Source organism: Tricharina praecox, assembly GCF_024521635.1.
Source record: "Tricharina praecox strain CBS 144465 chromosome Unknown BZA05scaffold_9, whole genome shotgun sequence".
Classification (NCBI taxonomy): Eukaryota; Fungi; Ascomycota; class Pezizomycetes; order Pezizales; family Pyronemataceae; genus Tricharina; species Tricharina praecox.
In genome coordinates, this window is record NW_026250411.1 from 388,618 (window position 1) to 413,327 (window position 24,710).

A 24,710-nucleotide genomic window follows, 5' to 3' on the forward strand; every position below is an offset into this window, starting at 1 on the left:
ATTTTCTATCGCGGGTATCGTGAAGTCATTTGCATGGGTTACAGTTCGATTCGAGCAACCGGACGCAGGCCAGCCCTCTTGAAAGCCAATTACCTACCGAGGCCCAAAGGCGGGAAGCGAATTCCGGCTAATACAGAGCCAGTGGGGTACATACGGCTGGCGCCAGCCACAAGGTTATATTAGACAAGGACTCTCCGCTGGACGGGCCGATCAAACGTCCGGGTATGTATGCAGCTTGGCTAGCAATAACGGCCCGAAGAACGCGAACTCCTCCTCCTGCTCGCCGATGCCCTGCCGACAGCTGTGGTTAGCTTAGGCTAAAAGGCGGCGGGGGGGCTGGGCAGGTCTCATCTTCTCCAAGCACGGCCTCGATGGAGAAAGGGCTCATGGAATCGTGTTTTATTCTCTCTCTCTACTGGTAACGTGCTTTCCCATCACCGATCAACAACCGATTTCGTACATACAGGTTACATACTACGGCCGATGCAAGCCGGCCGGAAGAATGCGCTGCCTATTGGGCCGGCTAGGATACCCACGGGACCAGCCCGAAGACTCCGGTCATTCCGGATGAACGGATGTACAAGCGATAGAACACGGCGTAAGGGAAGCAGAACGAGTGATAGTCATGCACGACATGAGTCGAATTGTCCATCCGCCACCACATGATAACGGGAAACACTCACACGTCCTACTAATCATGAGGTGTATAGGACCCCCTAACCAGGCACTTACCCATTCAACCTTCCCCGACACTTGTTTCACCGTGGAACGGACAAATAGATCCAACCCAAAAATTGATTCATAGATGCTCACGCCCTATAGTACTGATGCACATAATTTTATCGTCGATTCGTACCAAGAATACACCGTAATCCACCCAGTCCCTCTTCTCTGCGGGCTTTCATACGAGGAAGCAGACACACACTCCAGTATGAAATTCATTTTCCCGCCAGAATATCTTCAACTCCACGAAGTCATTTCCCAATAACTGTTACGGGAATCACTAGATATCATCCAAACAACCGAAAACTCGCATCCGCCCATCCGCCCATCCACCCAGTACTCACACACACATAAACACACACTCCTCCCTCGCATGCGTAAATGACAAGCCGCAGTCGACAGTAGGAAGTACAGTACGCCGTCGAGGCGTTTTCTGATCGATACAGAGGTAAATTATACCTACCTATGTAGTTACGCACATCCCATCACCGGCAAAATCCCGCGTCCCTTGGTCGTTAGTCACTGATTCCCAAAGCTTACTGCTCTCCTATATGCCGCTTGCCATGTTCTTAGGAAGGCCATGCTGCCGGGACTCAGGACTGAGATGGTCAAGGTCAAGCTGTACTATGTAATATACCTACTAGGTATACTATGCTCGCCGGTTATCTCACGAAATGAATACGAGACCGCCATCGTCGTCGTCGTTGTAGGGACTTACCTAGGTAACTTCAAGGAAAGATTCTGAGATATCATGGCCAATATATCATAGCCATGGCCGTCCCACGCACAAGGATTGTAGATTGTAGTTTGTGACAACGTCTGAAAGTTGAAACTACCATATGCGGTACATATGCACATACCAAGAAGTACCACGAAGTACCAAGAAGCACCAAGAAGTACGCACGTAACCTGGGTAGGTGCAGCCAACCCCGTGGGTAGTGGGTAAATACACAACACTACACGACGGGTCCTTGTTGTGTCGTATCGTATGTACCATGAAAGAGGACGGGAGGGAAGGGGTTCAGTAATCCTTTTGGCCGGAGTCTAGTGTCTTATCCCGGCCAGATCACTGGCACTTGTGACTGACCCTTCGAAATTGAAGGAAGGGTCAAATGGCATACGTCTACCGTACGTCTCCCACCTCCTGCGAAAGTCCTATGGCACTGCTACATAGGCTCCCCTTTGGCCGGCTTGAAGTAGAGTAGATTCTCTGCACCCAGCCGGTGGCCAAGTTGATAGATAGATAGGTGGATTGGCAAGAAGATGGACCTGTTTTGGTGCTTACTTCTTCTTCTTCTCCGCGCCGGTGCCCTACTGTATGTACAGAATATGTCTGCCATTGGGAGATAGACTCGCCGGCGAACCCAGAAAGCAGACCAGACATCTCATCCTCCGGATACAGTTCGCATGGCCGAGTCCTTGACTCCTTCAAAAACAGTGCTCCTTGAAACTTCATCACCTTACAGCGGACATGAGGAGTGATCCTTCACGTCCCCCGGACGCCGTAATCTGACACTTTATGTACAGATGCGCCTACTACCTAGGTGAAGAGCTTGGGTAAGGACAGCGAAGGCGATGTCTGCGTTGCGCTTATGGGCGTGCCAAAATATATCCATGCCAAAGATACGGTGCGAGTGATGGTCTGTCTACAGGCCTGGAATTTAGACGGGTTGTTCAACATATCTACAACATTTAGGCAGCCGGCCCAGGTAGAGCTATAGAGCGGTACCTATAAGGAAAGCCCCCGGAAATGGGACAAAGGCCCGGTGCTTGATCATGCCGGGTCTTGAGAGGGGTTGGTTTTTGTTATGACAAGGATTACTAATACGAGTGATGACCCGACTACTACTATGACCACGAGAACCAGCTCCGAGTAGGTAATTCAACGAGAACAATCAACCCACTACACTGCAAAACATGACGCATCCGACCGCCTGGAACTCCCAACACTCCGAAAAGAATCGCAAAAACCAAAAAAAAACACCTTCTCACAAAATACCCGTTTATCCAGCTGCCAGCAACAAGCCAAACCAAAGTTCCAACCACGCTTTCACTGCATCAGATGTGATGTGCGTGAATTTTCGACACCAGTGCTTCCAGCCCCTCGATGTGCTGCTGCGTTTCGTCGTCTTCAGAGATACAGCCGTCTTGGGTGATTATGTGCGGAAGTGATGGAAGATCGCGGCTCACGTAGTTCTGTCTTCCGGTTAGCACCATGATTTCATCCCTCAAGACCTGCATGCGCTGACGTACTCTGTAGCTGGACCCCTTGGACGACCGCGAAGGCACAGAATTTGTCTGCGACGTGCCGTATGACGAGCGGCCGTACGATACAGGCTGATGGTGGATATTCGCCATTTTCTCGGCACACACTCTGTTCATGGCATGTACTTCCGGCTTCGACAGATATTTCCGCGTGCTGGTTGAGATCTCGGCCATTCGACTCCACTCGTTGATGCCAAAGTCGCCCATCCCCACCTCCACATTGAACCGGAAGTAGCTATCCTGCGCTACCCCTTTCCGTTCGAGGTCCCGGATCAACTCCTGGTGGATCTTTTCGCAGTCCACCATCTTCGACATGTGTTTGTGTTTCGCATCGACCATCTTCCCCAGCGATGTTGAGCGGAGAAACGACGTTGACTGTTCTCTGCGGATCGTCGATCGTGCTGCGCCGTTCGTCGTCGTCGACGCCGTCGATGTAGTAGTAGCCACCTTCCCGGACCCAATGCTAACCAACACTCCGACCTCTCTTCCCGGCCACTCGTGCACCATCGCCTCCTCGATGATCTGGACAACCGGCGAATACCGCCCCGAGCCGTCGTCAATGAATATGTCGTGGCCGATTTTGATCTGCTTGAACGCGGGAAAGTGCGCGGCCGTTGCCCGTCCGGCCTCCCAGATGGTGCATTTCGGGCTGATCGCCGTCGACTGCGCGGATTCGTATGTCCGCAGGAACGCTGGAGGCGTGTTTTCGTCCGAGCCCTTGAAGGTCGCCATCAACAAACTAGTAGGCAGTCACCACCGTCAGCCGCAGATCATGATGTCTCACCGCGCGCCCGCGATCGCGCTCAGGAGTGTCGCCAATCTCACGTCTTGCATCTATCCGGCCGCGAATCGAACAGCAGTGCATTCCCGTTGTCGGTCTCCGGCTCTTTATTACTGCCGCTCTGAACCGAGCCTTCCGTGCTGGATGCATCCCAAGCGCTTTGGAATATCTGGCTGCCGTGGTGGCTGGAAGCGGGGGTGCCCGGTGCCCGCGGGCTGGAGTAGCTACTGAACGCATCGTTGCTGGGCGGAAGTGGACATTCGAATTCCTTGACGATGTCTCTGATAGCTTCCTCCAGCCGCGAGGCTTTGAACAGTGTCTTCTTCAGCGGCAGGCCTGCGATTGTTTTGTCCGACTGAAACACCTTCTTCGAGACCTTTACGTAGACGTCTTTGCACGTCTCGAGATCCATCCTCAGCCGGCCGAGAAGAACCGCGATGAGTCTACAGCACACCGGACGTCAGACAACCGCGACACGACACCCCGGAGCGAAACCGAGTGAGAAAAGCGGCACTGCATACCCTCCAGTTCCAACGCCGCCGATCAGGTCGAAGTGATCGCACGGTTTCGGTATCTCTTCGGGCCGTGGAGCGCGCCCTTCGAGTTCGACGAACAGGTGTAGCATCAATTCCTGTATGGTTGCGAGGTTTTAGACGTCATGATCCCCCAGCAGACCGGAGCTCCTGCACGAGAGACTACTAGGTACGGCACCTACCTGTATGAGTAGAAGTGTACTGAATCCTCTGACACCGCCGCCATCGAGGGATAGCAACCGCAGCGGCCGCTGCTCCCGCGATCGCCTCGAGCCGCGCTCGCTGCGCAGGGAATGTGTCGCGGCTACGTAGTAACCGTCCATTATGTGTTGCGGCCGTGGAGACTCGAAAGGGTATGCTGGGTTGAACGGATCGAAGAACCTGTCGTCGCAAGAAACGCAGGCTGTCTGGGATATAGTGGCCAGAGGTGGGTAAGTATGTCGGCACAGCTTCAGTCGGAAGCTTCAGTTCGGGGTGGGTGGGTGGGTGGGTGTCTGTGTGTCTGTGTCTGGGTGTGAGAGAGTGGTGAGTGATAAATTTCGTCCGCGAAGCCGTTTCTCTGGCATGTGTCTGCCCACGCACACTTATATGTACGTGCATACCCAGAGTGGGAGGCACCTGGGTATCCCCCTCCCCAGGGGTGGTGTGCGATCTTCCACCTATTACCCCACATGCGCGTCCCGACTCCCGATAGCTCGGAACCAAGAGCGTAGGGCGAGAGGAAGGAGAGGGGAGAGGGTGGGGAGAGGGAGATAGGGAGAGAGTGGTGAGCTTTCGCCTGACGGTCTCGCCTAAACGAACGCACCAACACCATTGATGCAATGTCTCGTGGAGCAAAAAAAAACAAATTCTTATGTACAGACCGATTTCCACATGAGGACCATCATCGCAGAACCAGCAAAAAGAAACTGGTATTTATGGAGCGGGTACGGAGCGGCGCAATTCTGTTCTGGTTCCTGCGTGGAACGCTCATCAAACGGATGCGGTGGAACGGTATCCTCCGTGACGAATCGTAGGTCGGGATTCTAGAAAGGAGGCTTCGCACTATGATAGGTGTGATACTAGTGGAGTATGCGGTATCTTAGCCCTCCTGGCAAATCAGCGTTAACGGCCGCAACCGCGAGGAAAATTCAGCTGATGATATGAACTTAGGCACCATGCCCATGCCGGAGATCGGCTAAAAGGGTGGGATCCTTCCATCGCTCCGCAATGCATGAATGATGGTTGGGCAATGGGCGAGTCTCGCCGTCTCTCGTTTTGGGATTGCAATTCAAAAGGAAGTTGTTGAATGATCCCAGTGGCGACGGAGTTATTGGAGGACGAAAAAAGGATCTGCAACATTGCCACCGGATGCCTGAGAAGGCCGGCGGTTGCGGCGCGGAGTGACAGCCCGTGACTGGCCGTTCGAGTTAGCAGCCGTTACACCGGTGAGGGAGGGGCCGCACCACATGTCAGCTGGGAACCGCCGACATCTGCGGAATTGCGGAATTGCCGAGCTGATAGGATGGCTCGTGCGGCTGTGATGTGTGTTCCCATAAAGTCATCGAACCACGATGACTACTACGTACAGAAGAGCAAAGCCCCTGAATTTGAAAGAAAGAGAAAAAAAAACCACTCAGGGGAGATTCGGGGAGTCAAGGGATGGTTGCCTTTAGTTAGTTGACGCTTCCGAACCGTGGCACCAAAATCGGCGCCATTCCGATGTGCGCGAACGACCAAGAGCCAAGTTCTCCAGGAGATCGTTCCGACCGCTGTTTCTCAGGGACTAACTTACAGAGCCATGGTTGGCCAGAGCCGCGTCACTCCGCTAGAGTACTTAGTGCGGCCTTAGTTCTTCTGAGCGCACAGAACAAAATGTGGAGAACATCATCTCGTTAAAGAGTGGTTAGGCCCTGCGTGATGATGGGGTGAATTGAGGATGACGCCACCGATAACTACTTTAATGGCTGAGACCTGTCGCGAGAAACACATGTTTCAAATTCCACACCGGATGACGTACTAAGTTACATGTGAACATGTATGTACTTGTATGCATGAACTTGACCGAACGGCGTCGCCGTCAATCGGGAGCGAAAACCGACGACGGGGGGCCGTTCTTCAAGGGCTTCCTCCGTGACGAATGTGCCTCGCATCGATGCCCCTATGCATCACTAGTACATACATTAGATGCACTTGCAACTATGCAAAGGTATCTAGAGTAGGTATCCACGATTTAGGCTAGCATTGGTGCATGATTCCAACGGGTCGGGGATGCCCGCGGCCTTGCGGAGATAGCCACGCCCCCACCAGGTATCACCCTGGCGCCGCCGTTCGGTGTCAGTACGTTAGGTACGGATCTACTACAAACATGAAAGCAAACCGAGCATGAAGGTATCTAGGTACATATGCCAGGCGAAATCCTCTCCCCAATCCTCTACATAATCCGCTCAGCCCCGGTGAAAGGAGATGGGCATGATCTCGGCTACTTTTGAGACACCTGTAAGTTGTAACTAGGCTTTAGCCAAAGCATCACCACAGAGCCTGTCGCCTAAGCCTATGATGCTCTAGGTTATGGAATGCCGTTTAGGCATAAACGGCGGTGCCTGGTATTTGTCCTCCAACTTGCGTCCCCGCCGGTGTGGGGCCGAAATTGGGGGGGTAGTTAAAGGTAAACCAGATCGGGCTGGAAGTCGAGTCTGCCATGGAGGATATATACCCAAGGTACCTACCCTATCTACCTACAGTAGTCCTCTAGTTTACATAGACTTCTACGACTACCGGTACTGCTCGCCTATCGAAATCAACCTGTCGTCCATTGCAAGGTGCATTGATCACAATCATTGGAGGGAGAGTTGGGGACCGCCGACTCGTTACGAGAGGTAACTCTGACAGCTCCGGGCTGCATCGTTGCTCTGCTCGACTTCCAATATCCGAATATTGCTTCCCATCAGTCGTGCAGAGTTCACAGACGTCGGTGTCAAGCGTCGCTGCGTCTGAGCATTATGGGCTGCGGTTGTGGGCACTGTCTCATTGAGGAGCGAGATCTGGATTTCGAAGGCTATGTATTGTACTACGAATCATAGCCGATGTCCGTCCCCGACCGTGGCAAAAGGTTTTGACATCAGGTGGCCCAAGCACCATGATCGAACCGAGCAATCAAGGTGTGCGAGACGTCGCGCATAAGTGCGCCGTTAACCTCCAAGCTGGGATCACATCCAACATTCCAAGCGGCTAGTTAAATAGCATTCCACCCTCGGAGTCACATTCCTGACGCGATAAGCCTTATTTTACCGCGTTTGCCGACACGGACTCAGTGGCCATGCCTGGACAGGCCAAGTACCGGCGGCCACCCGGTAGTTGATAGTACCTATGGGTGGGCGGCGGACACTACTATGGTAGACGTATGTACCGATCGCCCATCTCATCGAGCCCCCGACCGAAGCCCTAGGAGGACTGGCTGTTACATAAGACCAAGCTTCCCATATTGCGCAGTGTCAAAAACCACAGAGGAGACTAATCGGCTGACTTTCCGACCACTATGTATCACCCGGCACACGGCACACTGAAACCCCAATTTTTTATCACCACGAGTAACCAAGAAACGAAGAACGCCGGCAACGAGGCTTTAAATTTCAGTGATCAATCAAGGCTATGAGACGTTACTCGAAGTCGAAGTCGATGCTTTGGCGAGGTTCTTCTATTCGCATACCGTGTTGTAACATCGAGGCGGTCGCTACTTAGGCGTCCGTTCCTCAGTCGTTCATTGCGTAGTCGGTTACTCGGGCAAGACGGCGAGAAGCATTGGCCTCCTACCACCCCTCTTCTTTGTCGTTTCTCGAGACCTTTAGACTCACTCAATACAATATTCATTCATTCATACTTTCCAACATACCGAATCTGTGGAAAACCGCGTGATCGAACATGATTCTCCACTTTGTGGTCATCTCGGTACATACTACATACGATCCCCCGAATGAAGGCATGTCTGCATACGCTCGCTTTCATCACAACCAAAGTAGTGAATACTGAGGTGTGATGGAAGGATGAATCTTTGATATACGTCCATTGATCTTCATGAGTTCGGTTGATGTCCGCCGGATAGTCGAGTTGCTGGTTTGTTGATCCGTCGTGATGTCGCCGGGTACGTGATCCCATTTTTTGTCTTCCGTGCAGCCTGCATTCATCCGCACTCCATCCCCACAAAAATTCCCAGATTACTGCTGCTGATTCATTAGTATCCGCCGCATTTGTTGTCCAGTTGGTCCCCAGGTTCCCACTGCAAACGTCCCCATTTTTGCATGCCCACATTATCACAGTCAAAGTATTGAGAACTAAGATGTGACGTGTGGAAGATTTTTGGTGTACTTCTTTTCGCTCCGCACCGGTAGTGGAGTCGTCCTGGTGCTGGTCGGATGGTTTCTTTCTTTGTAGGAAGGATATTCCCTAGTAGTGGTGTTGGTGTTGGTGATGGTAGTGAGAAAGAGGAGGTGGAAGAGGAAGAGAAAGAAGGAAGGGAAGTAGAAGAAAGAAGATTACCTACTAAGAGTGGTGTTGTTGCTGGTGATGGTAGTGGGGAAGAGGAAGAGGAGGGGAAGAGGGAGAGGAAGAGGCAGAGAAGGAAGGAAGGTAAGTGGAATTTGGGCGGGAGAAGAAGGAGCCCTAACTAGGGCTATCCTTCAAAGTGTCAAGAGACACCGCCACTAGCTAGCAGAACATCCGGCGGCGATACCTATACAACCCCCGCGCCCCCCCTCTCCTCCCATCTTCTCTCTTCAAGCACGGGCATGAGCAAAGCACAACAGCAGTGGCAAGAGTAAAGAGCAAGCACATAGCAGTGGCAAGAGCACAGCGGACTGACATAACGCCCCTTACGTGGTCGAGGTTTTTTTCCTGCCGGTTTCCTCATAAAAAACATCATCTCCCTGGCTGCAATGCGAGGCGATGAGGTTTTTTTTCTCGATCTTCTCGGTTCGGGGGGCTGGAGAGCCTTTCACGCATACCTATATCACGACTCGCCGCATATCGGCACGGTGATTGCTCGGTATCCGAGGTTTTTGTTGGCAGGATAGTAACCTGCTTTCCAACGAATTATCAGCGAGGTGGGTATAATGTTGAATTCAATCGCCACTTCCCGCTACCGCTTGCTCCACCCTAGTCCCGAGTCTCGAGATCTCAAGCATAAGCCCAGTCCAGTAGAATGTTGCACAGTTGCACTGCGGCTTGTAGCAGTCTACGTCTCATCCAAATGATGATTCGCAACTTGCTGGTTGGGATGTTTCATTGTAACCCTCTCCGTCACCCTGGCCGAGCCATCGGGAACTGCATAGGCCGACATGGCACGTTCAGCTTCCTGGGACCGACAGGCAGGGAAGGTTGACGAAAGGATAGAAGGGTTCATAGCAATCACTCGGATCAGATGAGATAAGGGACCAGAAAGGCTAGATACGCAGGACGGCCGTCAACGGCCGTCCGCCAAGCCTTGAGTAAGAGAGAGAGAGAAAGAACATCAATATATTTCGCATCCAGTCTTACTAGACTATGGCGAACTGCAAGCCTTGGGTAAAAATTTGATTTCGGGCGTGGAACTTGAGTGGGCGAGTGAGATATGGTGCCTAGAGCGCTGTGATAGTAGCCGGGCGCCGCACCTTAGGCGTCCGAGTCAGAATACTGCTACTTTTCACAGCTTATGGAGTGGTGAGGGATGAACAGACGCGGTGGTGCGTAGGAATCTGTGCTCAGAAACCATCAATCAGCCGAATTATATGCACGTGACTTGGACGGTCGTCCTCCACCGTCGGGCGGGACCGACCCGTCCGTCTCAGGCTCAGACCTGACGGACAAATTTTGCAACCGTCCGGCATTTTGCCCGTCCGTCCCGTCCGGACCAGACGATGGAGAACACTGATCATACGACATCCGTGAGTGGTAGCCTCCCCGGAATGGTCTCGATAGGTTCAACGGTCAAGCCATCGAATCCGCAGTGCTGGGTTGTCGTGCGTGCTTTCACTAGTATAGACCACTATCCGCATTGAAGAGCGAAGAGTGATGATGGGTGAGTAAGTTCGAGTTGTCCCCGGAGGTCTAGTCGGCCGTTTACGGTATCGTGTAGCGTATTGCGAGTATGTAGGTCGTGGCAAAACTACGCTTGGAGAAGGATACTGGTAATTATGACAGAACTTTTGAGGGGCTTTGGAAGATGTGAACGGCGGCCGTTGGCGTCAGAAGACGGAGGGCACGATAGATAACGTCGCTGAAGTTGGAGGGACAGAGTGGGGTTGTAGTATTAATGCTGTTCTGACGTGGTTGTCTTCTCTGTGTCGATATGGATACATCGTTCCGAATCACTATGTAACGGACCAGGCGCAACGTGTGCAGGGAGAAGTAAATTGTGACGGTCTCAGCAGCTGCGAGAATGCAGGGTTGTTGATCACCGTCCAGACTACCTGCGGTCCGAGCCGAGCCTACTGAAGCAGGGACAAGAACCCATAGAGCCTATGCCCATTAGAGTATGTAGTACTAGCACTAATACTCGGTGTCGAATGCAAAAGATGTCGCGACGCGGCGACACCGTTAGGTCGCTAAGCGTAAAGCCATGCACAGATTATCACTGGCTGCTCCATGCGAACAAGGCGGGGAACCCCCGCAACCGTGTATACAGGAGGCGGGGAGGTGTATGGAGCGATCTTGTATGGGCCGTACAGCTCGGATGTCTAGGCTCTTAAGTATCTATAGTAGCTGTATCACGGCGGCGTTCGTAAAGCACCGTGTGGGTTTACACGCATGTACCGGTATATTATGTATCACCCATAGCAGGCGTTATCGTTGAATCGTACTAACTACTCACTATGCGGATCATAGATTCTCACTGTCGATGCTGCGGTCTCGTCTGCAAGGCTTTGATCCTTGCGCTTCGGTATCCTCCAGATCCACATTCGTCGCAATATACTCTGGCCATCTGCCGTTCCTGCTCGGGCTCGCCGGGCTCGTATGTAGTTAGGACAATACTGCATTTCATCTTCTCCACGGATCTGTAACAGCTGTGCCTCGGTTCTCGAGAGGCTGCTACTCAGGACGCGGGGGATGTTGATGAGTAGAGTACATACTAGCGCTCCTGGAGTCTTCCGAGTGGTAGGAAAGACTCCCTTTAGAGTAGCTAGAGTAGAGTATCCCTCCAGCCTCCTCCCCGGAGCCGAAGTCCGGACCACTCGCGACCCCTCTCGGCCGCTGGCCCGGCCAATCATCGCCAAGTTCGAGCTCGCACCGACTCGCCTTGTTTAAACGGTTCTCCCGCGATCGCCTACATGGGCCAATCTAGGTATTCTATGTAAATACTCCACCGGCCGGCATGCTGGCCTGACCGTCTCGGGATAAATCAGCAGTGCGAAGCGTTGAGTCGGGGCGTTGGGCGACGTGTGTCCAGATGGCCGCTTAAGGCAAGCGCGCGACTCGCTTCACCGGCACAACACAAGACCGCATTCGTCCGGCTTAACGAGCTCTGTGGAGGTATGAAAGGTGGAGAAAAATTGCGTCTTTTCCTACGGTGTAATTCGTCCCTCCCGCCGTCAACGATTCGATGTCGAATAGCAAAATTTCGGACTTGCCCCCAAAGGAAATCGGAATGGGCCTTGATCTCGAAAACGGCAAGATCACGCCGGAGAGTGGCAGCCTTGGAGCGACGATAGACAGCAGCCTTGAAGATGACACAACAACACCGAACAGCAACTTGTGCCGCCTCGAAGGCGACGAGGACCCTTACCAATGGAGCAATAAACGGAGTACTATATATTTCACCGTTCCTAAGAGATTACATACCACAAAGCCGTGCAGTGGACGCTGACAATAACCCCCCGCTTGTTACAGAATGGTTACTCTCCATCACCTTTAGCATCCAGAATGTCGCCGCCTCGATGGGTGCATCCATTTTTACCCCGGGTATTACATTGATTGCTCGCGACTTCGGACAATCCAATGTGATCGTAACCTTGGGCCTCAGTTTGTTTGTTCTCTATCCTAGTATGTAGGAGAGTGATGAAGACTGACAGACCATGAAAGTTACGTACTAGGGATGGCTTTTGGCCCGATAATCTTCGCGCCGATGAGTGGTGCGATCACCCGTCCTCCGCCGAGCACTGCTCCCCCGCTAACGGCTCATACCTACTCCAGAGGTCTACGGCCGAAAAGTAGTTCAAGCACCAGCGTGGATCCTATTCATTGCCTTCCAGTTCGGTTGCGTATTTTCCCAAAACATCGAGACGTTGGTGATATGTCGGTTTTTTGTTGGCGTCTTTGCGTCTCCGGCTTTGACGGTGGCGGGCGGCGTGCTGATGGATATTTGGGAACGTAAGTTCACCCTTCAAGAGCCTCCATCCGACTCTGCTAATGGTTGTATCGGGAATAGCGGATAAATCGGGCCCGCCTATGGGGCTGTTCACTATGGCCGCGTTCCTCGGTCCTGTCATTGGTGTGACCGTTCATACATCCATCCAGGGAAGCGATATGTGTACTCTGACTGACCGTACTCCGCCTCGTAGGTCCGATTGTCGGCGGGTTTTTGGTGCAAGGGCTTGCACTGGACGAAGGATGGCGGTGGTGCTTCGGCGTGCAACTTATTCTTTCGGGGGTTTTCTTGCTCAACTGGCTTTGGATTCCCGAAACGTTGCAGAAAACCCTTATACTCCGGAAGGCTCAGCGACAGCACAAGGAGTCTGGAGCCAGTGGTGTTGTTGCAAGTAAGCCGGACATGGCGATTTTTAAGAAGGCCGTCTGGCGGCCACTTGAGATGCTATTTTTGGATCCGATCATACTTCTATCGTCGTTATATATCAGCTTCATTTTTGGGATTCTGTAGGCACCAACTCCTTCCTACTTCATTGATCATAGATTTTGGCTGTAGTGCTGACGGTGGACATCTAGGTACCTATTCTTCGCTGTAAGCCTCGCAACTGGATGACCGGCTCCACTTTCTAAGACTAACATACGACACAGGCGTATCCAATAGTCTTTCAAGGCCGCTACCACATGAAGCCTGGTCCCTCCGGCCTTGCGTTCTTGGGCATCGGCCTGGGCGTGCTAATCTCATTCCCGACAGCAGGCGTTGCCAGCAAGGTGTACATCAAAATGAAGGCGGCGCGAGGCCTTGACCGCTTCCCCGAAGGGCGTCTCCCCTTCTCGATCATCGGCTCAATCCTCGTCCCAGTCAGCCTATTCTGGTTCGCATGGTCGGGCTTCCAACGTATCCACTGGATCGTCCCTGTTCTCTCCGGAATTCCGTAAATCATCCTCTCTCTTTTCCCTTGGATCCCCACCACAACTTCGCTCAGGCTGACGCCCCCGGCGACATAGCTTTGGGTGGAGCATGACAACCATCTTCATCAACTTTATCAGCTTCATCGCAGAAGGGTACCTCGAGTACGCGGCATCTGCCATTGCGGCGAATACCATCATGCGCTCGGTCTTCTCTGCCGCCTTTCCACTGTTTTCGGCACAGATGTACACCAAACTCAAGCCGGAGTGGGCTTCAACGCTGCTAGGTACGTGATTGCTCGATACATATGCATTTCCGCCGCTGGTGGTGGGTAGTTAGTTACGTGGCTGACAGAATCTCACGCAGGATGTATTTCGATCCTGTTCATACCGGTCCCGTATCTTTTCTGGAAGTATGGGCCAATGTTGCGGGAAAGGAGTAGGTTTAATCCGGGCACCGGGAGTGCTTGAAAGATTCTGTGTGTGTGTGGCCACAAATGCGTGTGTATATCTTGGATTATAGACTGTAGATAGTATAGAAAGGTGTGTTGTCAATACAAATGATTTCTCCTTCGCAGGCTGAGTGAGTCGGTGAATCATCTCATGTTCTTCGTGTAGGTGCCTATATGGCCCGATCCGCCTCATTCCTCATTCCACGTTTCGATATCGATACCGCACTGTACCTAGCACGAGGTATCGACATCACTTCTACATACGAGCTTCATGATCATCCACCTACGCCAGCCGCATTTCCGGGGAATTGCAGAGCCGGCCGGGTGAGAATCGGTAGTCAGACATAGAAATAACGGTACCTATACATGTCGTATGTACCTACCTATGTACCTCGTATTCTCCGTCATTTTGGGCGCCTAGGATAGTATTTACTAAGGCCGAATGCAATGATGATTGAACAGTAAGAGTCAACATAACACGGAATTCTCTACCTGCATTGGTCCCTTGGAATCTGGATGGTCGACTGACGATATTATGAGTATGAGCAAAATATTAAATTATTAAACTCAAAACCGATCAAGCTCGGTATCTAGCCATCCATTACATGCAACTCCCGAGATGTATTAAATGCTCTTCCTAACTACTATAATCCCGCCTTCCAAGCCCGCCATGCCCATATCCATAAAAATGCCACATTGTATATCTCGCTACCCTCCTCCCTTCCCCCAATCCCATTCCCACTAGAGTAGGCCGGCGACGCCTCGCCTCCCCCTCTAGTTGTAGCTACTACACCCAGCACTGGCGGGGTAATCGCAGACCCAGGTGGAAGGGCTAAAGTGCAAGCCAACGGGGCAATTGAACTTGACGGGCCCGTTGTGGTCGCAGATATAGAAGACGTTGCAGTCCGAGGTGTCGGAGAGGAAGGCGGTCCCGCTGTGCTCGTACGTGCTGGGGCAGGAGCCGCTGGGGCTGCGAGCTTCGATGTTGGGGCTGGCGATGGCGGCCGCGGTGGCCAGAGAGAAGCTGGCGACGAGGGAGAGGAGGGTAGTGAACTGCATTTTGATGGTTGAGGTTTTTTTTGGAGGGGGTGAAGGTAGGTAGAAATGTGGTTGTTTGTGTGGAGGAATGTGGATGTGGATGTGGATGTGGATGCTGTGGATGAGGATGGGAAACGGTATTGACGACGAGAACGACGACGTATTTATACCACTTCCTTACCTTTCACTACCTGGCCTGAGCCTGGAGGCCTGACTCCCGGCCCGAGTGAAGCAATAATTGGAATCAGGCACCGACGGTGCAATTCTAGCTTACTCAACTGTTCTTCGACACTCCGCTGCACTGGAACCACGGTGAGGTGCATATATAGGTGGGGTATCGTGATGCCCCATCCCAACTGCGAGGCTGAGTAGTCACCGTACCATCGACATCACTTCTACATACGAGCTTCATGATCATCTTCCCAAGCCAACCGCACTTCCGGGGAATTACAGGACCGGCCGGATGTGAATTGGAAGTCAGTTAGACATAAAGATATGCACGTTGTATGTACCTAAGTTTCTACCTCGAATTCTCCGCCATGCTGGAGGCCTAGTATAGTAGGATCCAACGACACAGCATGAGGTTTTCTTTGGGTATGTACCTCTTCCGAGCGTGTGTAGGTAATAGTAGTTAATGCGGGCTGCAGTCTACAGAGTCCCGACTCCAGGCCCGCTCACGTTGGCTATGTGCAGACTCGGTCGCTACTCTGCTCGTCGTCTTAAGGTCAGTATCCACCACGAAGTTTCAACCCGGGGGTTGGTCTGCGGAGGTTGGATCGGCGGCCCCAGACGTCGCTATGCGGAGGTCAGCTAGGTACTCCGTAAACTGTAGATATGCGCGTAAGTAGCGAATACGGTACGAAAAAATAATTTTCCCTGAGAAAGCCGGGATTCAACACGCCAAACACGTCGAATGCTGGGTTTCGCGTACATACCTAGATTCCTACTGATGTATGTGCTGTGCTGTACCGTGCCGTGCCGAATGGCGAGCAAGCTGCAGCTGCGGATACGACTGTGCCGGTAGTTCCGGCGCTCGACGTTCGTCGTTCGTTCATATTGGTCTCACGAGATCTTTTCTTTTCTTCACGGGACTTCGACGTTGGCGTAGGGTACATAGCCGGGATCCATCCGCTAGTTGACTAGCTCGAGATGCTGAGAAGAAGTATGGAGATACATATCGCATGACCGCCAGCAGCCACCGGCCAGCTTCGCTATTGATATGTGTTGACATGTATGATACATAGTAAATACCTACCTCACCACGTTCCCTGTGGCAGTATCTAATTCCGGAAACCCGCCCACGAGTGACGAACCACCATCACGATTTATCACCACATCCCGCCCGCCGGATTTCCCTAGATGCGGTCCTGCGGCCTGCGGGAGAGGCGGTAGGTCTAGTATGTGCTTTGTACCTATAACAACGCCGGGCTCGTACGGATACCTACCCAAATACTCACACACATCTCGCGAGTCACGATGCACTCAGGAGTCGGTAGTGCTGATTTGCAGAGTCGACACCAAACTTTTTACCCCACAGTGCACACCTGTCACTGGGCCCATCGGATCCGGCACTATCCCAGAATAACTAGAGGGGTGCACCGTGCTATCCGTAACTGTCAGTCTGTCATTTTGTCACTCAGCCCCATCCGTCATCTGTCGATCATCCCTGCATACATGGAGGGTTATTATTATCGTGAGCCCTCCCTTTATCGATAATCGGACATCCAAATTTTAAGGGACCAATGCAGGACCCAGGTGGAGAATTCCGTGTTACCCCGCGTAGCCTGCAGAGTGCTCTTTGATGTATACCTAGTAGATAGTAACTACTCAGCCTCGTAGTTAAGATATCATCACGATACCTCACATTGGTTCCCGTGCAGTGGAGTAGGAGTCTCAGAAGAACCGTCGTGTAAGCCGGAAGTGCACGGTCGGTACCCGATTGCTATTATTGCTTCACTCGGGATTTGGGCCTCCACTGTCCAGGCCAGGCACTGAAAGGAAAGTAGTTAGGAAAGGAGAGGAAAGAGCATAAAGCCGTCGTCGTTCTCGCCGTCAATACCGATTCTTATCCTCATCCACAGCACCACATCCACATCCACACCCACGTCCACAACCACGTCCACATCCTCCACTCAAACAACTACCTACCAACTTTCATCCCCTAAGCACCACTCAAAATGCAGTTCACCACCATCCTCTCCCTCGTCGCCAGCCTGTCTCTGACGTCCGCGGCAGCCATCGCCAGCCCCGACATCGAAGCGCGCAGCCCCAGCGGCTCCTGCCCCAGCACGTACGAGCACAGCGGGACTGCCTTCCTCTCCGACACCTCGGACTGCAACGTCTTCTATATCTGCGACCACAACGGGCCCGTCAAGTTCAACTGCCCCGTCGGCTTGCACTTTAGCCCGTCCACTTGGGTCTGCGATTACCCCGCCAGTGCCGGGTGTAGTAGTTACAACTAAGTAGAGGGCGAGATGTCGCCGGCCTACTCTAGTCGGGATGGGATTGGGATTGGGATTGGGGGAAGGGAGGAGGATGTAGCGGGATATATAGTGTAGCATTTTCATGGATATCGGCATGGCGGGCTTGGGATGGCGGGACTAGTTAGGAGGAGCATTTGAGACGTTTCGGGAGTTGTATGTAATGGGTGGCTACTAGATACCGAGCTTGATCGGTTTTGAGTCTAATAATTTCATATTCTTCTCATATGCGTACTCTTATTATCGTCAGCCCTCCATCCAGATTCCAAGGGACCAATTAATGCATGTAGAGAAATCCGTGTTGCCTTTTTTTAGTTCAATCATCATTGCATTCGACCTTAGTAGATCATGGCAGATTACATACTATCCTCCTCCACCCGGCTATGCTGGCCGCGAGCTCGACACCGGTTCCCTATTGCTCTCCGTCCAGCCCTCCCCACTGAAACTCAACTGGCAGATTACGTAGTATTTTCCACCCGGCAGTCATCGACCGCTGGCCGCGAGCTCGATACCGATTACCTATTGCTCTCCGCCCAGTCCTCCCTCAAGTCAAACATCCCCGCTCAACACCGGCAAGAAAGAAAGAAAGAGAAAGAATTCCATGTCAGTCCGGTTCTCGTGCCATCCAACCTTCGGTAAGCTCAACTATGAAATGTGGAGAATTCCGTATTACGAGGCTAGATAGCCTGTAGCCTGTAGACGGTAGCGTGCTCTTACAGTGACTACTCAGCCTCGCAGTTGGGATGGGGCATCACGATACCCCACCTATATGCACCTCACCGTGGTTCCAGTGCAGCGGAGTGTCGAAGAACAGTTGAGTAAGCTAGAATTGCACCGTCGGTGCCTGATTCCAATTATTGCTTCACTCGGGCCGGGAGTCAGGCCTCCAGGCTCAGGCCAGGTAGTGAAAGGTAAGGAAGTGGTATAAATACGTCGTCGTTCTCGTCGTCAATACCGTTTCCCATCCTCATCCACAGCATCCACATCCACATCCACATCCACATTCCTCCACACAAACAACCACATTTCTACCTACCTTCACCCCCTCCAAAAAAAACCTCAACCATCAAAATGCAGTTCACTACCCTCCTCTCCCTCGTCGCCAGCTTCTCTCTGGCCACCGCGGCCGCCATCGCCAGCCCCAACATCGAAGCTCGCAGCCCCAGCGGCTCCTGCCCCAGCACGTACGAGCACAGCGGGACCGCCTTCCTCTCCGACACCTCGGACTGCAACGTCTTCTATATCTGCGACCACAACGGGCCCGTCAAGTTCAATTGCCCCGTTGGCTTGCACTTTAGCCCTTCCACCTGGGTCTGCGATTACCCCGCCAGTGCTGGGTGTAGTAGCTACAACTAGAGGGGGAGGCGAGTCTTCGCCAGCCTACTCTAGTGGGGGATTGGGATTTGGGAAAAGGGAGGAGGAGAGGGGAGAGGAGGGGGGGCCGAGATACAGTGGTGAATTTTTATGGATATTGGAATGGCGGGCTTGGGACGATGGGATTAGTTATGTGGAATGAGGGGCATTTGAGACGTAATGTAATGGGTGGCTACTTGGTAGCTTCATCGGCTTGAGTCTAATAATTTAATATTTTGCTCATACTCTTATTATCGTCCGACGTCAGCTCTCCATCCCAATATAAAATGACCAAACGGAGGTGGAGAATTCCGTGTTACCATAGGCAGGCCTGGGAATAGTGCGTCCAGTCCGTCCTGGGCTATGCGCCGGACGGGACCGATTTTTTCGGGCCCGGAAAATCGGGGACTATAGGGCTTCGGGCAAGCCAGACGAGAACTGGGGACCGGAAAGTTTGCTGCTGCTGGTGGTGGGAGAAGATGGATATCACAATGAGAGAAATGCGGCCACAAGAACACCGTAAAGTTGAACTTCCGCTACAATACTGTTAGAAACAGTGTGCGCTCCGGTATCGCATCGGATACAAAATCTTCACCGAACCGAAGGATGGAATTCCGGCTTTCCGGATAGCCGGCACCGTACAGTTGGTAGTCAGCCAGCTTCTGCACTAAAAGTTTCCGGGCCCTAAGGGGCCCCAATCAGGCTTCGGGAACTCTGTAGTCGGGGAAATCCTCGCCCCGGACAGAACGGCGTCGCCGGGCTATAATAGTTTTCGGTCCGGATGAACTATTCCCAGGCCTGCAGGCTATAGGTAGTAGCCTGTAGAGTATCGTGCTATTTGATGTATAGTACCTGCATACTCAGCCTCGCGGTTGGGATGGGGCATCATGATACCTCATACCTACCTGTGTACCTTGGAAGTTGGTTCCTGGGCAGTATAGTATAGTGAAGGGCCAGAAGAACAGTCGATTGAGTCGAGTAAGCTGTAAGTGCATGGTCGGTACCCGATTGCTATTATTGCTTCACTCGGGAGTCGGGAGTCGGGTCTCCAGCCTCCAGGCCAGGCAGTGAACACTGAAATGAAAGGAAAGGAAAGGAAATGCTATAAAGACATCGTCGTTTTCGCCGTCAATACCGATTCTCATCATCATCCACACATCCACATCCACATCCTCCACATTCTCCCCACAAACAACTACTCACCTTCGTCCCCCAACCCCCACTCAAAATGCAATTCACCACCATCCTCTCCCTGGTCGCCAGCGTCTCTCTGGCCTCTCTAGCCTCAGCGACCGTCCTCGGCTCCTGCCCCAGCCCCTCCGAACACAGCGGGACCATCTTCCTCACCGACAGGACCGACTGCAACGTCTTCTACATCTGCGGCAACGACGGACCCGTCAAATTCAACTGCGCCGCCGGCCTGCACTTCAGTCCATCCACCTGGGTCTGCGATTACCCCGTCAGCGCTGGGTGCAACTCCAACTAGAGCGGGAGTGCGAGGTGCTTCCGGCCTGGTGGCTGAGATGGGATTGGGAATTGGGATTGGGGGGAAGGAGGGGGTGGGTACTAGGTAGTTAGATATACTATGGGGCATGTATATGGGGCGGATTATTTGCATTGTTATGGATATTGGCATGGCGGACTTGGACGGTGGGAGAAGTTATATAAAAGGAGCATTTGGTACGTATGGGGAGTTGCATGTAATGGGTGGCGAGGTAGCTTGCGCGAGCCTGCTCGATCATCATCTATATAATAGACGATCGATTACTATATCTCCTCTTTCTCCTTGTGTGTCCTCCTTCTCTCGACCCGCCACTTTTTGGCCTGGAGAGGCATTGCCGAAAGAACCCTCGCAAAAGCATGATAGGCAGAGTACTTGGGCGCGGCTGTTAACTAACATCCTTCAAAGGTGGAAGTTAGCTATCAAACAGCTTGACTTCTTGAGCATCAGCCTCTGAGGTGGAGTATGGAGCAGTAGTAGAGTCGCCTACCAGCAGCCGGCGGTGAGCAACCCAAAAAATGCAGTCGAAAAATCTATGGCATTTAGACGTTTCCCGAATTGTTTAATTCTTTATCATACCCACTATTATTATCGTCAGCCCTCCATCCAATATCTAAATTCCAATGGACCAAAATTAATACAGGTGGAGAATTCCGTATCACCATACCCAGTAGGCAGCCTGTAGCCAGTACATAGTAGCGTGATCTGTGGTGTATGGTACCTACATTCTACTCAGCCTCGCGGTTGGGATGGGGCATTACGATATACCTCACATCATACCTAAAATATGTGCCTTGGTAACTTGGTTCCTGTATAGTGGAGTAGGAGTACTGAAGAACCGCCTACAGTCGAGTAAGCTGGAGGTGCCCGGCCGGTACCCGATTGCTATTATTGCTTCACTCGGGAGTCAGGTCTCCAGGCTCAGGCCAGGCGTTGAAAGGAAATAAGATGGTATAAGTCCGTCGTCGCTCTCCCGTCCCATACCGATTCTCATCCTCATCCACAGCCTCCGAACATCCTCCACATCCACATCCACATCCTCCCCACAACCACCCACCACACAAACAACCACCTTACCCACTCCCCCCCTCCACCCCCGTCCAAAATCCGCAATCACAATGCAATTCACCACCCTCTTCACCCTGATCTTCAGCGTCTCTCTGGCCTCTCTGGCCTCGGCAACCGTCCTCGGCTCCTGCCCCAGCCGCTCTGAGCACACCGGGACCATATTCCTCACCGACAAGACCGACTGCAACGCCTTTTACATCTGCGGCAACGATGGGCCCGTCAAGTTCACTTGCGCCTACGGCCTGGCCTTCAGCCCGACTAGGTTGGTCTGCGATTATCCCGCCAACGCTGGATGCAGGAAATAGAGGGGGAGTACGAGGCGTCGCCGGTCTGCTCTAGTGGGAAAGTGAGGGAGAAGGGTGGAGGGGGGAGGGAGGAGGGGGCGAGGTATACAGTTGGGCATGTGCACAGGAGTTTTTGTGAATATCGGCATGGCGGGCTTGGGAGGGCGGGATTTCTTATGTAGGAGGAGCATTTGATACGTATGGGGAATTGCATGTAATAGGTGACTACTGAGATAAATCGATTGGTTTTGAGTCTCATTATTTACGACAAACGTCCAAGATGCCATAATGTTTTCAAAGTTTCAAACCCTCCATGAAAACCCACTGCGGCGAGCGATGGAGGAGCTGTCGGCGAGATGGTGAAGCAAAGGAGGACTCCTGGAGTCGCCGGGAGGAAACAATACCAACCACATTCTTTTCCTCCCGTCGACTCCAAAGGAGGAGGGGGATTTAAGCTGGGTCCCGCGGGGGTTTCTTCTTCTTCTTCCTTCTTGATCATCATCTACCTATCGAACAGACGGTCAACCCCTCATCTCCGCTCTCTCCTCTATGTGTGTTTCCTTCCAATTTCCTTGTCTGAACGCCAGTCGGCCCGGAGAGGCATTGGCAAGAAGCCCTCGCAAAACCACCACCACCACCACCACCACCACCACCACCACCACTCAAATACCCATCTACTCGATGAACATTAGGCATCATAGAGTTTTTCCGAACACTATTGCCTTGCGCCGAGATACAAAACCGAGCGTAATCAACGAGGCAGCAGTGCAGTTGAAAAAACCATGGTATCTTAGACGTTTACCGAATTTTTGAATATTTTCCTCACATGATACTCTCATTATCGTCAGTCCTCTATCCAAATTCCAAGGGTTCAATTAGATGATGCAGGTGGAGAATTCCGTGTTACTATATGTAGTAGCCTGTACTAGTAGCCTGATAGTACTCTACTATATACTCAGCCTCGCGGTGATGAGGCATCATGATACCTCACCTATGTACCTCACCGTGGTTCCCGTGCAGTGCAGTAGGAGTAGCGAAGAACAGTCGTGTAAGCTAGAGCCTACGATCGGTACCCGATTGCTATTATTGCTTCATTCACTCGGGAGTCGGGAGTGGGGTCTTCAGGCGCAGGCCAGGCACTGGAAGGAAAGAAGGAAAGGAAGTGGCATAAATCCGACGTCGCTATCACCGTCCATACCGATTCTCATCATCATCCTCATCCACATCCACGTCCTCCACACATCCACACAAACAACCACCTTACCCCCCTCCGCCACTTCAAGAACAGCTCAGATCATCCCATTAAGTCCCGTGGTACCCAACCTTGTGATCAGTAATCACCCATCCTTATGGTACCAGAGTCAGCAGCCATCCACGGATCCGGAAGGGTCACACCAGGCCACAACCATTGCAAGGTCCCGGTGCTGATAGGATATATCTGACGATTACGATGTCGTGTCACTATTCCCACAAATATTGGTACCGTACCGTATGAACTCTATTCCGCTGGTGTGTTAGGTACACAGTCAAAAATCCCATTGCGTGGTAGGTAGTAGTTACAGTGTACACTGCATAAAGAATAATTATCGCTCTATAGTAGAAATAAAGTCTATGCCAACCAAATAGATAAAAACTCACGGGCACCAAAACCCCCCAGTGATCCACGAGCGTACCAGCCTCGTATCGCGATAAACGATAAACGATAAACTACTTCTTCTCGCCCAACTCCACGTCCGCCTCGCCCACAGGCACAGCCTGATACCCCCCTGCGCGCTGCACCTCCTTCGTCTCCCTCAGCCTATCCTTCCCGATGCCATAGATGGTGCTGCCACCCAGTATACAAGCCATACTCCAGACGCGGCCGGCGGTGACACTCTCGCCGAGGATCATTACGGCCAGGGCGCTCTGCGCGACGCCGCGGGCGGCGGTGACGATCATGTGCGTAGTCGGACTGGTGACTGAGATCTGGAGGAACGTCGCGAGGGTCAACAGGAACGAGGCGAAGCCGGTCATGATAGCTGCACGCACGAACTGCGAGAAGACCAGCGGGGTGGTGGCGGCGAGCAGCGTCGTCTCGCCGGAGATCGTCAGGATCGGGACGTACAGCACCAGCTGCATCACGGACGACATCCACACCAGCTGCCACATCCCCTCGTCACCCTTGCCCAGGAACTTCTTGACCACGACGGATTCCACGGCGGTCGTGAAGGAGCTCCCGACGCCAAGGAACAGGCCCTTGTACGAGGTCAACATCTTTTGGATGTCCGTTACCATGCCGGTGCCGAAGCCGAGCATGATGACGCCGCAGCCGAAGAGGGAGAGCGGCGGGTTGGTGGGGCGCGGACGCAGGATCACGTAGGAGAGGAGCAGCGTGAATGGGAGGAGCAGGCCCCGCGCGATCTGGTAGAATGATGCATTGACGGCTGCGAGGCAGAGGGTTTTGGCGAGGATTCCGACTAGACGCGCGCAGCAGAGCGGGAAGATGGCTTTCCATGCCTAAGATGGCGTGTTAGCACGAGGATAGCCAAGGGGCTAGGTGTGGGGGTGGGGTTACAGAAAGCGGTCTCCTGAAGCGGATCCAGCCCAATGGCCTGCCAATGGCGGTCAGGAGGAGGACTTGGACGGTTGTTTGCAGCGCCAGCAGTGACACCGGAAGCTCAACGCCGTTCAACGCGGACTTGGAGATGAGAGTGACACTGATTGCGCATGTCGAGTGGAACAGGACGGTTGCAGCGACCTTTAACCTCGAGGGCGGCGGCGGCGGTGCTCGCTGTAGCGTCTGTTGCACACCGGACTGTGACATTTCGCTAGCTGGAGCGTAGGATGCTAACGAGCGTCGATGATGGTAGGAGGCTAACGAGCGACGATGATGGTAGGAGGCTAACGAGCGACGATGATGGTAGGAGGCTAACGAGCGACGATGACAGGATGCTGTAGGTAGTATATCGAGACTGTCCGGTGGAGAGTTGACAGGTGTAGTTGTTGAAGATCTGAGGACCTTCGTTCGGTC

At 52.7% G+C, this 24,710-nt stretch overlaps 7 protein-coding genes across 7 annotated transcripts; 4 read left to right on the plus strand and 3 right to left on the minus strand.

Annotated features, from left to right (window-relative positions):
* Window positions 1-2,534: 2,534 nt before the first annotated feature.
* On the minus strand, window positions 2,535-4,809 carry BZA05DRAFT_394749 (acyl transferase/acyl hydrolase/lysophospholipase). The gene is made up of 5 exons (XM_051483354.1): window positions 4,485-4,809; window positions 4,291-4,400; window positions 3,814-4,212; window positions 2,977-3,727; window positions 2,535-2,919 (listed from the first exon to the last, which is right to left on the minus strand). Exons 1-5 carry the CDS (start codon window positions 4,623-4,625, stop codon window positions 2,782-2,784), a joined length of 1,539 nt encoding a protein of 512 aa, XP_051340329.1. The 5' UTR covers window positions 4,626-4,809; the 3' UTR covers window positions 2,535-2,781.
* A 7,192-nt stretch (window positions 4,810-12,001) lies between these two features.
* BZA05DRAFT_468373 (major facilitator superfamily domain-containing protein) lies at window positions 12,002-14,016 on the plus strand (the record flags this gene model as incomplete). The annotated part of the gene is made up of 10 exons (XM_051487846.1): window positions 12,002-12,056; window positions 12,142-12,277; window positions 12,334-12,383; window positions 12,445-12,621; window positions 12,680-12,742; window positions 12,813-13,125; window positions 13,195-13,210; window positions 13,267-13,550; window positions 13,624-13,811; window positions 13,892-14,016. Coding segments are annotated over 10 exons (1,386 nt in total), but the record flags the coding sequence as incomplete, so codon positions are not given.
* A 557-nt stretch (window positions 14,017-14,573) lies between these two features.
* BZA05DRAFT_394756 (uncharacterized protein) lies at window positions 14,574-15,129 on the minus strand. The gene has a single exon (XM_051483355.1). The coding sequence runs from the start codon at window positions 15,033-15,035 to the stop codon at window positions 14,751-14,753; it is 285 nt and encodes a 94-aa protein (XP_051340331.1). The 5' UTR covers window positions 15,036-15,129; the 3' UTR covers window positions 14,574-14,750.
* Window positions 15,130-17,071: 1,942 nt separating this feature from the next.
* On the plus strand, window positions 17,072-17,549 carry BZA05DRAFT_394757 (uncharacterized protein). The gene is given in 2 exon segments (XM_051483356.1): window positions 17,072-17,512; window positions 17,527-17,549. 1 exon segment carries the CDS (start codon window positions 17,192-17,194, stop codon window positions 17,474-17,476), a length of 285 nt encoding a protein of 94 aa, XP_051340332.1. The 5' UTR covers window positions 17,072-17,191; the 3' UTR covers window positions 17,477-17,512; window positions 17,527-17,549.
* Window positions 17,550-18,471: 922 nt separating this feature from the next.
* BZA05DRAFT_394758 (uncharacterized protein) lies at window positions 18,472-18,883 on the plus strand. Its single transcript, XM_051483357.1, has one exon. The coding sequence runs from the start codon at window positions 18,566-18,568 to the stop codon at window positions 18,848-18,850; it is 285 nt and encodes a 94-aa protein (XP_051340333.1). The 5' UTR covers window positions 18,472-18,565; the 3' UTR covers window positions 18,851-18,883.
* Window positions 18,884-20,075: 1,192 nt separating this feature from the next.
* BZA05DRAFT_444073 (uncharacterized protein) lies at window positions 20,076-21,721 on the plus strand (the record flags this gene model as incomplete). The annotated part of the gene is made up of 2 exons (XM_051486887.1): window positions 20,076-20,317; window positions 21,502-21,721. The coding sequence occupies 2 exons, from the start codon at window positions 20,076-20,078 to the stop codon at window positions 21,719-21,721; spliced, it is 462 nt and encodes a 153-aa protein (XP_051340334.1).
* A 1,454-nt stretch (window positions 21,722-23,175) lies between these two features.
* Window positions 23,176-24,630, minus strand: BZA05DRAFT_351877 (uncharacterized protein). The gene is made up of 3 exons (XM_051481301.1): window positions 24,566-24,630; window positions 24,255-24,538; window positions 23,176-24,196 (listed from the first exon to the last, which is right to left on the minus strand). The coding sequence occupies exons 2-3, from the start codon at window positions 24,501-24,503 to the stop codon at window positions 23,408-23,410; spliced, it is 1,038 nt and encodes a 345-aa protein (XP_051340335.1). The 5' UTR covers window positions 24,504-24,538; window positions 24,566-24,630; the 3' UTR covers window positions 23,176-23,407.
* Window positions 24,631-24,710: the final 80 nt, after the last annotated feature.